The 14,723-nt window shown below is 38.4% G+C and overlaps 1 protein-coding gene across 1 annotated transcript in view; it reads left to right on the top strand.

Moving 5' to 3' along the window:
* The window catches only part of psmd1 (proteasome 26S subunit, non-ATPase 1), a 43,266-nt gene extending 28,817 nt beyond the window's left edge, over nucleotides 1-14,449 (top strand). Inside the window, exons 20-25 of the mRNA XM_022740654.1 lie at nucleotides 4,283-4,452; nucleotides 7,757-7,849; nucleotides 8,204-8,290; nucleotides 9,941-10,114; nucleotides 12,122-12,287; nucleotides 14,366-14,449. Of these exons, the coding sequence (XP_022596375.1) occupies nucleotides 4,283-4,452; nucleotides 7,757-7,849; nucleotides 8,204-8,290; nucleotides 9,941-10,114; nucleotides 12,122-12,268 (671 nt within the window). The 3' untranslated portion in view covers nucleotides 12,269-12,287; nucleotides 14,366-14,449. The remainder of the gene's footprint in view (nucleotides 1-4,282; nucleotides 4,453-7,756; nucleotides 7,850-8,203; nucleotides 8,291-9,940; nucleotides 10,115-12,121; nucleotides 12,288-14,365) is intronic.
* The last annotated feature ends 274 nt before the right edge of the window (nucleotides 14,450-14,723 follow it).

Raw genomic sequence — 14,723 nt, forward strand, 5'->3', positions numbered from 1 at the left:
CAGTAAATCAAGTGAACTGCCCTAACTGTAATGTGGGTTTTCTGGTTGTGTGTGTGTGTGTGTGTGTGTGTGTGTGTGTGTGTGTGTGTGTGTGTGTGTCCGCAAGCTCCTTATGCTCAAGCAAATACAGCGTAACCTTCTTTGGCTGCCCACCCGTGCACTGTGTCTCTGGAACAGATCATGCTAAGGTGCATTAGTGCCTGGCGGTCCTACCTCAGCTCTGCTCAGCTCTCAGCCCATATGGCCTGTTGGTCTCCCCCTGGTGATTACTGTTTGTCTGATAGTCTCTGTGTTTGTGTGTCTGTGCGGGTGTTTGTGGACACAAGCACACGTTTGTGTGTGTGTGTGGGGTCCCAGAGAGCTGCACATCATCACATGGAGCGCTGCACACTCACATACACAGAGAGCACACCCATATTCTCATGTGTACACAAACCTTCAATGCGGGCAGAAGCAGAAACCCATTTTCTAGCACCAACATAAGACCCTGTGTGCTAAGCCAGAAAGAAACCAGCTCTATTTACACACTTCTGTCTAAATACACTATCAGGTGTTGCAACCTTGTGGTAGTTCTAGGACCTGATAGGCTTCTCAAATAACAATCTCAAGTATTTGCACTACAACTTGAAGGGGTAAGTGCAGTGTATTTGTTTTTGCAATGTTGTGACTCATCACTGTTTTTCAGCACTCATGAAATTGCCTCTTGAATAACTCCGCCCCTCCTGCAGCACTATTTGATGATGATTTGGTTCTGAGCAGATTAGCCGTCTTCATGACAGACAGGACATCAATCATATATCACATCAGGCACATTAACTGCAATAAACTCAGGCCAACATGCCAAGATAACTCTGTGTGAGACCATCCAGACAAGCCTTTACCACCTGTGTCATTTTTTCAGGCTGTAGGTGCACTCCCAGCTCTCCCTCCTGCTCTCAAAGCCAAACTTCAGCTCAGTGTGTAGCTTACAGCTTAATAATTACATTTGAGCAGGAAACTCAACACTCTGGTTTTCAATGTCAGACATGCTCAAGCTCATGCAGTGTGAATGTTTTAGTATTCTGGTTCTTGTAGGGAGTTAGGAGCATTTGAGGTGCAAAGGTAATTGTATTTAATTTGATGGGCGGAAGCCATTAGAGAGCAGTTTCATGATCTCTGGTGCTCATTACCAAGGAAATGTCAGGCACTGCTCATTCTCTCACACTCTCTGTATCAATCTCTCTCTCACCATTGCATGTCCATCCCCCTTTTATAGATTTTATAGATTTTCCCTCACTGATTGATACAGTCCATTAATTAGCTTTAATTAGAGTTTTTTTCTCTCATCCATTTAGTAAAACATGTCCCATTGTTTCATCTTTTGAAACTAAAACAACAAGTAGGCCAGTTGCTGATGTTGTCCCATTACCGCTTTGAGGAATCACTGCTATCCCTGTGCCTCCCTCACCAACTCCTTGGAATGAAAATTGCTCCACCAAAATAAGAGTTGGCAAAAACAGTGGGTGGGGGGAACCTGCAAGTCAAGTGCTCTCAACCTCTTCTCAAGTTTTTAAGAGACTCTTAAGCGCCCAGTTGTAGTCCAGCGAGCAGACCTCATGACTCATTTTGGCCAACATTCAGTTTGTCTGGCTGGAATGGTTTCAACACTGCCTCAGATGTTGAGATAAGGCCCCATTATTAAATCATCTCGGTGACCTCAGAAAAGAGTGGGTGCAAAGCAAGACAATGGCAGATGATGAAACTGGTATTGTTTAGGCTGATTTCATTTTTAGTCAGAACGACTACTCCCTAGTCACCTAGCCCTTTTTAAAGGAACGTTTCCTTTTATCCCCCTAGAAATGACAGATTGGCCATAGATGCTATCTTCTCTTCCTCCTCCTCCCTCTGTCTTCCCTTTTGCGGTTCCTCCCTTCTGTTTGTCCCAGAAAACCAACGGAGGTGTGTGTTACTCTTTTGTACTGCTTCAAGGGGCCCTTGACCCCTGTTTATCACTGTCTTTTTAGTCTGCTCCACTGTCAGACGTTAATTGACCCAAGTTCTTATTTGGTAGAGCACACACTTCCACCATGAGTCACGGCCACGGTAAGAAGTTAACTATTGTACAGAAACCCCAAGAAATTTTTGTTTTTTTAGTTCGTTGGTAAATTTATTAATCAAATCCTAATCTAACATCTGCATCTGGAAACACTGTTGCAGTAATCCCAAAGGATGCCTTTTATTTCTCTGGAATGATAAGACATAATGATAAGAGACTTTGCAAACTACATGTGTTCTTCATGTGAAACAAACCATCAGGTACACCTTTAACAAATTTAGTTAATTTAGTTTACTCGCATTGATATCAATGGAGTATGCATAACACTTGAAACACTTCTAAATATACCATAATTTAATACCACAAACTGCAGTCTTAAGAATGACCGTACAGTTGAAAGAATGCCTCTTTTAAAAGTTTCAACAAAACCGAACATTATGACCTTCATGGTAGCTTTTATTGCAGGACTATTTTTTGACTGCATTCATCTCAGTGAGGTGTACCTAATAAATGTAAATAAATACCTAATAAAGTATGCTTAGGTCTTAGTTCTATGCTTAGTTCCAACCACAAGACTTCCTCTCTGACCTTGGTCCAAAGTCTAAATAAACATGACTGAAAATTAGATTTACCTTTTTTGGGGGAAAAAGACTTTTTGTTAAATATCAAGCTGAACGGGAGTGCTATATAGTCTGTAACTCCTTCACCGCAGCTGTGAAAGGCATCTGTTATTTTTGGGACAGCTGACACACCTCTTGTGATCTAGATAAATTATGAATCTCCTGTGTAACTCCAATCTAGTGATAACGAATAGATCCTATTTTTTAAATTTAAAAATGCAGGATGTTGTAGACAATGCATTCCTGGGTTTAATTGGCTTGCCAGCGTGTGTCTGTAATTTAACTCCTGTCTTGGGATCAATATATCAGACAAGTTGAAGCCAAAAGACAACCTTAACAGGGTGGTGACCATCCTGGTCTACACTGTGATTAAGCTCCAAATTCCTCATCGCACAATTCTTGTGCCAAGTTGCAAACAGTTCATGTCAGTAATGATTGTCACATCAAAGAAAAAGCTGTTTTAACCATTACATTTTTTTAGATGCTGATTTCCACTGGGACTCATTGTGTAAACCCTAGCAATGATTTCACCCACAGTTCACATGTGACCAAACTAAAAAGTAAAAATTGAGTACATTTTGCCCCTATGATGAAACTGTCGACATCTGAGCAGTATGTTTTAACTTTTGTATATCAGGGATACGTACAGCTTGCTTGAGGTTTGCTGAGTATGCATGCTCCTTTTCAACCCTGACCTCATTCACATTTTGTACAAAACCCTGCAATTTGTCAAAATTCTCTCATCAGTTGTTGGTACATAATGCAGCAGCAAGTCTGTTGTGTCAAAAAGGTAACACTACTGCACAGCTTCTCTAAACTGGGTGCTCGCAAATTTTAGAATTTAAAGATTTAACTGATCACCACTAAGGCTCATACATATCTTGCAATGTGTTTAATCCATTTTGATCACCCTCTTAGTTTGGCACCAGCATTGTGGATCATTTTGTGTATAGGCTTAAGTTCAATTAAATTTAATTCAATTTTAATTGTATAGCACCAAATCATAGCATACATTATCACAAGGCCTTACAATATGATAGAGAGAAAGCCAACAGTTCCCACAATGAGCAAGCACTTGCTGGCAGTAGAGAGGAAAAACTCCCTTTTAACAGGATAAAACTTCTGACAGAACCAGACTCAGGGTGGGTGGCCGTCCGCCTCGACTGGTTGACAAAGATTAAATTGTTAATCTTCTGTTGCAGTTATTGGAATTGTAGAGAACATGTGGTTGTTTACCAAGTCAATGGAAAGATGGTAGCAGACAAGTGGTGCGCATTGAAACAAGTACAAAGCTTCTTAAAATGTTTCAGCAAAAAAGTGCAAATATCACAACACAAGTGTATGACACAATTTGTGCAGATAAAGTGAAGTGAAAATTAGCTTCATGTTCACTGAAGTTGTGGCTCAGAACTACATAGTTGTTTCATCTTAGTTTAAAAAAAGAAATTGTACAAGCAACTCTAGTATTGGATAGCCATTTTATTTATGGACTGACGGATAAGAATGTCTTCCTGGGATGTAAGAAGTATGACCGTATGAATGTAGGGCCGTTGTAGAGTTTCATGTGGCAATTGACCATCATATAGCTGTCAAACCCTCTCTAACCTTCATGCTTTCTGTTGTCCAGGTGGACGTAACGTGACCATCTCTCTGCAGTCCAGGACAGGTCACACTCACATGCCATCAGTGGTCGGTCTGCTGGTCTTCACCCAGTTCTGGTTCTGGTTCCCGCTCTCCCACTTCCTGTCATTGGCCTTTACACCAACTGCTATAATCGGCCTCAACAAGGACCTCAAGGTACTGAAGCGTCTAGATTTGTTGTGATAGATTTGTCAGAAGGAATGTCTGTATGTGTGTGTAAAAGCAACCATAAAACCTCACCTTTGTTTTCTAACACGAGATAATTTTCATTCTCAGAGCTTCAAAATATCAAGCTAAAATGAATGTCTGTAGAAACTACAGTAAACATGTTATGTAAGGAAAGTTTATGACAAGCTCTCAACAGAGGCAAGCCTCTACATTGTGCTTTATTTTCAGTAATGGCACAGGGTGGAGCAGATTATCCTGCATGTACTGTAGATTTGTCAGATAGCAGCAGTTGATACATAATAATATGCATTTGTACCGTGTAAACTACATAACTACAGTTGACCTGAGGGGTAAAAATATGGCTGCTAAATTTGGCTACTGAATTTGTATTTGGCACCTGCCTTTGTTGCAGAAAATATTTAGCTTCTTGTCTTGATAACAACAGTCACCAGCAGCCTATCCATAATGAGGCCGTCCTGACTGTGGGCCTGTTCTGGCCCCCCGCCACTCGCACACTCATGCCAAGGGATCAGTGTGACATATTAGGGTCTTAAACTGGCATAAGCTGGGCATTATCTCTTCATTACTACCCGAATCAGCAGCACCCATCATCACGGACACATGCACACCTTTTTGTGTATTGTGCATCCCTAATTTAACAAGGCACTGAAGAATATACTTGGTGTAAAGCCCAACATAAATACACCAGAGATAGTGTGCAGAAGGAAAGTAGGGGGTGGGGTTGCAACAGGTTTTAACAGACCTTGTGCTGCATCCTGCCAAGGCTCGTCAGCACCTGTTTAACTACACAGGACGAGCCTTCACAGACTTTAACTGTCACTACCTTACAAAGAACATCTTTGCCATTTACCAATTGTTCTTTTTTGGCAAAAAACATGTACCTTAGCCTCCAGACCCTTGCTATACAAGCAAAATCCCTTTGCTGCTATTCAGCCTCCGTAATGCAGTGAAACAGCTGAGTTATGAGGGAATATAAAATAAGACGTCCCCCTGGTCACACATGGTGCTGCACTGCTTCTCTGTTAGACCTCAGAGACAGTTTAAATCACTTAGTTTCAGTGAACTGTTATAATTTGAAGGCTCACACTAAACAGAAGGCATCTGGTATTGCTGTGGCTGGAGATCTTCTTTCATGTTTGTCTAGGTAAAGTTGACAAAGCCCTTTTTCATTTGTACATAAGGTTGCAGCTATTAGAAGAAAAGCATTGTAACTCTTTTGCCTAGCTGGTTAAACAGTTAAAATGTAAATATAATTTAAAAAACCCAACTAAACAAAGCCAGGGTATCTCCTTCTCCAACCTTTCCTTTAACACTTAATTCACCATTAAATTAAATTTATTTTAATTAATTCAATTTCTCACAAACTACAGGAGCAAGAAGTGCCAAGTCTTGTCTAGACAAGACACATTCCATTCCATGACAAGACAAAATAATTATCACTGTCTCATTGTTTCATTCCTGTTCTGATGGTCACAGCAGACTTATGTAGGCAGGTAAAACTCTTGTGTAAAGAGGAAAAAAAAGCAAAAACCTTTTGGATAGATGGTACTAGAGAACAGAAAACATTAGCTCAGCCAATACTGAATGGATATGAAAGAAGCATACAGTTTTACTGGTCCTTTGTAATGTAACAAAAATAGACTGTGTGACCAGAATAAGCAAAAATAAGATCAAATCAGCACTGAAATATGACATGCCAAATTTTAGAGCAGGTTTTGATGTGACATTTTCTGCTACAAAATACAAAAATGAAAGAGAACTACTGTCTATTATTGTGCTTTTTTCAATTCACATTTAACTTTAGTATTCAGTTCGACTCTAGAGCTGAGGTCCTACCCCCTTTCCCAGCTTGCCTGTGTCCCACTACTGTCTATAACTCAGTGGGTTTTCTCTTTGAGAATTTCTCTCATCAGACTTTTTGTAAAGCTGAAATATGATTCTGCACATATCCTCATCTCCAGTAAATGTGTGTTTCCTATTGTGCTGCATCGTCATTTAAACTATGGAAAATAACACGGAACAAGGAAGTTAATTAAGCTAGCTAGGAGAGGAGGCCATACCTCAGCTCTGTGTTTATTTCAGTGTTTAGTAAAGTTGTGTTAAGGTTACAAAAAAAGACAAACAAGTCTTTCTGGTTGAGTTTGAGAGTTCATTCTTGACAATGGAAACGGTACTTGACAAAACAGTCTCACCTCAAGGACCATTTAGCCTCTAAATGGACACTAAGGTTTATTTACATGATTGTTTCCAGACAGCACTGATCATTAGATCTGTCTTAGTCTGTCTTAGCTTAAGATTCCCCATGGAGATTTTGACCTCCAGTATCACTACGGAGCAGTTTTTCTACAGTCCCCGCCTTGTTAGCAAGTAATCAGGGATGGAAATGATTTAAAATTCTTTAAAAATTTTTGCAAATGTTTCATTAGGAAGGAAATGCATTCTTCATGTTATATCTCAAGGATGCACATGGTGTGTTTTGAGGAGTAACACTGAAAGTAAACATATCTTTTTTTATTGTTTGTTTGTCGTTTACAAGAAAACTCCCCAAGGCTAACCCTTCAAAATTAGCATGATAAACATACTTACAATAACAATGTGTAAAATTACAGCTGAAAGGATTAGTCTATTAATCGGTCAAATCAATCAATAGATGAATAATCAGCAACTATTTTTAAATCAGTTAATCATTTTTCAATCAAAAATGACAAACATTTACCAATTTCAGCTTCTCCATTGTGAAGACTTGTTGCTTTTCTCTGTCATCTGTGCTATCACGCTGAACATTTTTAAAGAGGTCACCTTTGTGATGGACAATTTTCACTTAATAAAATAAATAATCAGCAGATTCATTGATAATGAAAATGGTCCTTAGTTTCAGCTGTACATGTTGATGTTTAGCAGGAATAATTTTTTATCACATTCACCATGCTAGTTTAAACATTTCCCTTCAAACAACACGTCAATCTCATGTGGCTACGAGACTAAAAATCAGGGGATTACCCTGTCTTCAGAATTTATTCTCTGGTGAACAAACTGTGTATGTCTGAACAAGTTTTCATGGCAATCCATCCAATAGCTTCAGAGAGATTTCACTTTTGACAAAAGTGTTAGACCAACCAACACTTCCAACCCCAAAGCTGCACCAGGGATGGAAGTGTGGCTAAAAATCGCCACAGAAGTTATATCAGTTCACTCCCTGAAAGGATGTTAGAGGTCCATCCCCCCTAAAGTGCATAGGACAGTGTGACCATCTTTTTGTCTTCCTGTTCAGATGCCCAAGGTGCAGTACCGCTCCAACTGTAAACCCTCCACCTTCGCCTACCCACCAGCCCTGGAGGTTCCCAAGGAGAAAGAGAAGGAGAAGGTGAGAACTGAGGCGCCACAACAGATCAGCTTGTTTTGCTTTCCTTTTACTGAAATTATTAGTTGAGGAAAGTTGATCTTGCCTCATATTGATTTGTGAATAATTTCAAACCCTTCCTGTCAGACTCATCATTTTCTTGCCCATTATGTTTATTATTTTAGCATCTCTGGCCTATTTTTCTCAGCTTCATTTCACAATCGTAGATGCTCTTGAAGAAAGTAATGAAAGACCAAGCAGCGTTTATTTTGTGGTTGACTAGTTTTGTACATTTTAAGCCATGTTTGTAGAAGCTCTGAGTGTCTATGATATTGTCTTACATTGTGGAAATGTCTCCACACTCTCTCTGCATGGCAGGTATCCACTGCTGTTCTCTCCATCACAGCCAAAGCCAAGAAGAAGGAGAAGGAAAAGAAAGAAAAGGAGGAGGAGAAGATGGAAGTGGTGAGTGAAAATGCCCAACACTCAAAAACCCTCTTCTCTCTCAGTACTAATGATCCTATTTTATTTCTTTATTTGTTTTCTCTCATTCCATTTTATGACATTTTCATAACTCCAGCACATACTGTCCAAACTTCCACAAACTGTATATGTTTGATAAGAGTCCTGATCTGAACACTGTCCATTGTTAGTAATATTCAAAGTCATTAATTTTATTTTGTTTGTTTGTGTCTAAAGGTGGTGTTTTTTATTTAAGCGTTGTGTGCCACAGCATTATTTTCTCACCACATACCTTGTCTTGAGTGCAAAAAATCATTCTTCTGGTTCAGATAAAATCACAACTATCTGAATACCTAATGGGGTATCGTAGGTAAATGACATGCACTTTTTACAGTCTTTTTTTGCTCTTCGACACCATACATACACCTATCTTTATTTCTTTTCTCAAAGTCTGTCTTAATCTTTTCACTCCCCTACGCCCAGTGTTACGACAGACTCTGTCAGTCCAGAGCCAGTGTTACTTTCATTGGGATTTTCTCTGGGCGTTAGCAGCCTGTTTGATCTACTCTGCCACGCTACATCTCAGCTCTGGTGCTGAGAGACAATCCTGGAAATGTCCAGCGTGCTCACATCTCAGGCTTTTGATTTTATTTGGCTTAACTCATTGAGCGTTAGCCTCTCCTTCAGCTGCCTTTTCAAACTTGGGTCAAACAGTTCACAATTCACTGGTTGTTATTTTTCTGGATGGTTTTATAAAGCTGACTGTCATTTCTACATTTCTCTCTTGTTTCTTCTCTTATTTCTACACTCGCTTTATCAACACTAAAATATATTCAATACAATGGTCGAGATGGAAAGAGAAAGAAAAATGTAGGATACCGATCGTATGTGGTATACACAGTATTAAAATGAATATTGTACATTCATTTTAAATAAAATAAAAAAAATGTATGTACACAATTTATAACAACATATGACATGTACTCGTCTGAGGATCAGAATATTCTAATAAAATAAGTGATCTAGTAACACACGGCTGGTGGTAGTGAGAATAATAAAAGGCCAGACAGACCTGTTGAAACACAGATTTAATCAGTACACTTACTGTCCAGTCTGAAGCCTTAAAATGTCAGTCAGAGGAGAAAAGACAGTGTCATTGTCTCACAACATCTGCAGGAGATGATGTAGTTTGGTCTTGAAATACAAAACTTTTTTTTTATTTTTTTTTTTATCACTACCTCCCGTGGCATTTCATCTCCTTCATTGTCTTGTTTATGGGTTTCCAGTGTTGACCTGATAATCCAACAAATCACCGGCCATCAAGGGCACCAGGGCGCAGGAAAAGACTGAATCACAACATGAACCAGAATTTATTGCTCATAACTCCTGCAAATAATGTCAAATTTATACTAGAAAAATAGATTCTCATTGTGGTGTAAGTATGGTGGATTTATACTCGTCAATGAAATTGATTTGGGTATTTTGTACACAAATATATACAAATTATAAAATATTTTAAAAGAGAGAAATGTAAAAAATAAAATGTATATATAAACCACAGAAATGGGCAATACAGCTGCAGAGTCAACAGGGACAAGAACAGTACAAGTAAGCACTGTAGCCCTGATGCAGAATGCTGATTTTCTGCCACAGGAGGTCCTGGAGGGTGAGAAGGAGAAGGAGAAGAAGGATGAAGAGAAGGAAAAAGAGAAGAAGAAAGAAGCAGAACCAAACTTCCAGCTCCTGGAAAATCCGGCCAGAGTGATGCCAGCTCAGCTCAAAGTCCTCAACATGCCAGAGACCTGCCGATACCAGCCCTTCAAACCGGTAACAGCACTCTTTGTTTGCCAATGTGTTTGTGTTCCCAGCTAAAAATTATTTAAGTGGCCTTAGAAAAAGTCTCTCACCAAGAGTGCTTCAAATGAGACAGTAATGGTTTTTAAACGTTGTTCGAATAAAAAGTTAATGAAATAACGTGTCACCACCAAGAGCTTGTCGATTTGACTTAAATGGCTATCTTAGAACATTTAAACACCTTATCAGAATAACTTTTAGTTGAACAAAGACGTTATTTCTAATTTAATTTTGAAAAAGGCCCCAGAAAGGACGATTTCATACCTGTAGTTTGGTTCACGTGATCTAGACTAAAGACTTTTGGAGTTGCTCTTTAAAGAACTTGTATGTGTAAATTAACCTGCTCATAAAGAATAAGTACTAAAAGACATCAACCAGCAGATAGATTTAATTGTCATTTAGCTTTTGAATTTTTAAAGAACTTGGCATTTTTTTGTCTTGTTAATATCTAGGTCCACTAACTTGGTTTTATAATATACCTTATATTATAAAACCGACTTCTAATATGTCAACAGTAAATGTCAAATTTTGACAATGCCAAACTTTCTGCATCAAAGAGAAAATGCTTCTCAAAAGAATCAGCATGTAACAATGACTTACAGCAATCATCTATGGAGAAATCATCTCAGAATTTAATTAAAGTACAATACCATGGCTTTCCCAAATAAGGTGTTAAATGTACTTATTCTACTTTTTACTACTTCTCTACCACCTTTTTTATTATTATGCATAGCACCATTATATCTGAGAATTCTAGGGGAGGCACCTGAATTAAAACATTTAGACACAATAACAACCAGAATGTACTTAACATGAGTTTAATGATATTTAACAATGTAAAATTATCTCTGAGAGGCGTTATCCCTTTTAAAATTAATCATTCAGATCACGATCAAGCCTGTTGGTTGGTTTTGGCCTCTGCCAAGTATCTACAAGTCTAGAAACTCCGCTGTCCTCAGGCCTATAAACCAGACCACTGCCGTCCTGCTGTAAATGTTAACAGTTTTCCGTAGTAAATGGCAGAACGACGTGCAGTCACCCAATGAGCACTCACCCCAGTCCTGTAAAAAGGAAGTACTGTTTGATTTTGTGTCCAGTAAGCTTTGCTCAGAGTATTACATTGTGCGACTTTTGTATCAAGTGCCAAAATGGTATCTTTGCTTGACTAAAGTTTTGTAATGCCGTACTCCTTTTAAGGCTTTGTTTTTACACTCAAAGACGGATTTAGGAAGTGAAGAGGTTTTACAGACTTATCTTGAAATCTGGTCAATGTCAAGAGGTTTATTGAAAGCCTATTATGTGAATCAACTTCAATTAATATAAAGTTTCCTGTCTTTGATTCTTCATTGGAGCTGAAAGACTTCACAAATTGTTATTTTTATACTCCACTTTAGAGTTTCATTCAGAACAAACTGCCCTCAAAACCACTCAGTACACATATTTATGACCTTTACTTTTGAATGAAGTAATCCTCCCAAATCCTTTTTTTGTCAGTATTTTTCATTTGTCCACATTTGTTTACCTGCTTTATGGTTGTACTATTATATTAAATTGAAATATTGTATATACTGTGGATTATGCATCGTTACATTTCTTGTTACAGTAGTTTATAGCTCATTTTGGTTCTGTGCCTCGTTGAAGATTAGTCTGGGCCAGGGTTTTAAACAATGTTAATACTTTAAGAGGAAATTCTTACGGCTGTGACAAATTTCTCCACTTTACCTTTTTGTGTGCTGCATCACCTGCTTTCTGCTTAGTCATTGTAATTTAGCCAGACTGTAGCACAGCAAACTGTAAAAGGCTGAGTTAAATTTCTTTCCAGCTATTACATAACCATGAAATAACTTACCAACAGTGAAAAGTGAGATGTAAACAATTACTTCTGACTTTGAGCGAGGATACTTTAAACATAAATATCAAAATTATATATCAGCCTATCTGGTCCTTTTGCTCGATGCTGATTGGTACTTTTGTCACCAGCTCCATACAGGCGGGATCATCATCATGAAAGACACCAGTGAGGAGGAGGAGGAGCTGGTGGAGCCCGTCTCGGCTCACGGCCCCAAAATCGAAGAGGAAGAGCAGGAGCCAGAGCCCCCTGAGCCTTTCGAGTACATTGACGAGTAGAAATGTTCTCACAGTGAAGGTATGTTCACAGAAACCATTCCCAAGCCTTGTTATTCATTCATAACTTAAGCAACAAGAAGTGTCGGCTGATGTTAACCACACTGGTTTTGTTTTTCCACATTTGTCTGTCCCACCTGTTGCATCACTGTGTTTGGATAATCTTAAAAAAAGATCCAAAATGTCTTACATTTTTAGTTTGAAATCATTTGATCTTAACTGAAGGTCTTTAAAGCTTTTTAGCACAGTTACATATAACGTTTTGTTTTTAAAATTTGGTGGTTCAGAGACAGTTTTCCATCCCAGTCAAATGTCAGCTGATATAGGTTAACCTGAATCTGACTTAATTTTCCATTTATTCATTACTTCAGTCATACATTAAAGCTGAGACTTGCAGAGCCAGAGTTTTACAACAGCATGAGCTTCACAATAAGCAAATGAAACCAATCAGAGTGTGTATGGTGTGTCACTGATCTCCAAATACTGTTCTGGCTTGAAGACACTCCCATATAGCTGTCAGACATTTTTCTTAGGAAGTAATTCTACGTGATAACACATAATGCAAGTCTGTCCTGCTGGTTCTAAGCCTAACCCAGTTTCACCCTTCACTGACTAAGGAATGTAAACGCCTCTGCCATCTCAAAACACCAGCTCACAAGGCAAACCTTCTCACTGCACTCACCAATGAAGCTGGGTGCTTAATGATTCCTGGCTGCTTATCAAGTTTGTGTTGGATTGGCTGCAGCCTGCCTCCTGTGAAGGAACTTGCTATGGTGTGTGATGAGACCGATGAGGTGTCAATGACCAAAAAAGGGCCTCTGAGCACACTATGTCATCTCTTTATGAGGTTCGAGTGCTGTGTGACAGATTAAACACTGCAGATATCAGTGTTAGGCTGACTTTATGGGTTAGGCAGCACAGCGGGTGGTTAGAGTGACCGAGTCATTGTTAGAAGGTCACAGGTTTGATGCCCAGAGTCCAAATATATCCAGTCACAGTGCCCTTGCACAAATGTTTTCTGGTTCTTAAGCCCCTACACAGTCGTGGTGTTTTCAGCTCTTATATTTTTCAACAATCACATCAACTCTGCAGATTCAACAAATATTATTTTCTTCATTAATATAAGTTTGTCATTTGGTAAACAATAAATTATTTATAGTATACAACATGCCAAAGAAATTGCTGCATTATAATTCACTAACTCAATAAATACGTATTAATAAATATTATAATTCATAAATGTTATTATATTAAGCTATAAATAATGTTTTTATTTCTATTTTTACCACAAAGAGCACTGTCTTTTACTGCATTATCTTTGATTGATGATCAGTATTGGTATCTTTTTAGGAGAATTTTTATATATTAAATAATTGAATATTTAAAATTTTTTACCTGGAATTGGGAGCCTTTTTTTTTGAGTAATAGTAGTAATAGTAGTCTGCGGTCTTCCTGATAAGCTGCATACAGCCCCAACAACCTCCACTGAAAAACCTCCACTAAAAAGCTAGAGCAATTTGTATATTGCTTAAAAGCCAAGTCCAGGACAAAAAAATTGTGTAAATCACTCAGTTCTCCGTGTAAAGTTTAAATGCTGTGAGTAATAACTGAAGGCAACTCAGATAAGCATTTGAACATTATGATCAACTCAGAGATTTTTCTTGGTGGTTAGACTGTTAAGAGGACATGGTTAGCGCTGTTTTAGTTTGTTAATGAAATGGAATTTTGAAAAGTGAGTGGGATATGTCCCATCCATCCCAAGTGGAAATTTTTATTATAACTGGAAAACTCAGATTTTTCTGAAAGCTTCCTGACTTAATGCCCATTAATGGTCCAAGTGTCTGAAGACCAAACAAACATGAAATCCTCATGTTAGCCAAGGTAACAGGTCCCACTTTTGTCATCTATTCAGAAAATTTTGTTCCAACAAAAATGTCAAATGGCTTAAATTCACAATAAGGGATGGAACATTTTCTTTTTTGACATGGTCATCATTAATAATCAAATGTTTGCTTTAAATTTTAATATTTTTTTCTGGGTTTTTTATTATTCAAATAGAGTAAATCACCTCTAATCAGCATGTTTTCTTTTCCTCCTCAGGCATAAGAAGAAGTGAGATCTCAGCATGTTGGTCCAGCGTCTCCCCTCTGTGCATCCATCTATCCACCCCACCCCACCCCACACTTTACTTTCTCTTTTACACGTTTCTTTCCTGTTCTGGCTCCTCATTTGCCAGACGAGGAATGTTTTACATTCTCAAATTGTAAAATTTTCTGTCCGTAAAATAAAAATGATATATATTGGAGAGACTGGAGAGTATGTGTTTATTTGAGTAGATATTTCAACAGGCATGCGGTGAGGGAATCTTTCTAATCCCATACATTTAGACTGGTTTACATTTTCTGCACTCAGCAGCAGCTGCTGCAGTCCACCCAGCAGTCTCTCTCTGTACAGTGAG

This window comes from Seriola dumerili, unplaced genomic scaffold (genome assembly GCF_002260705.1).
Source record: "Seriola dumerili isolate Sdu_G_001 unplaced genomic scaffold, Sdu_1.0 BDQW01000002.1, whole genome shotgun sequence".
Taxonomy (NCBI): domain Eukaryota; kingdom Metazoa; phylum Chordata; class Actinopteri; order Carangiformes; family Carangidae; genus Seriola; species Seriola dumerili.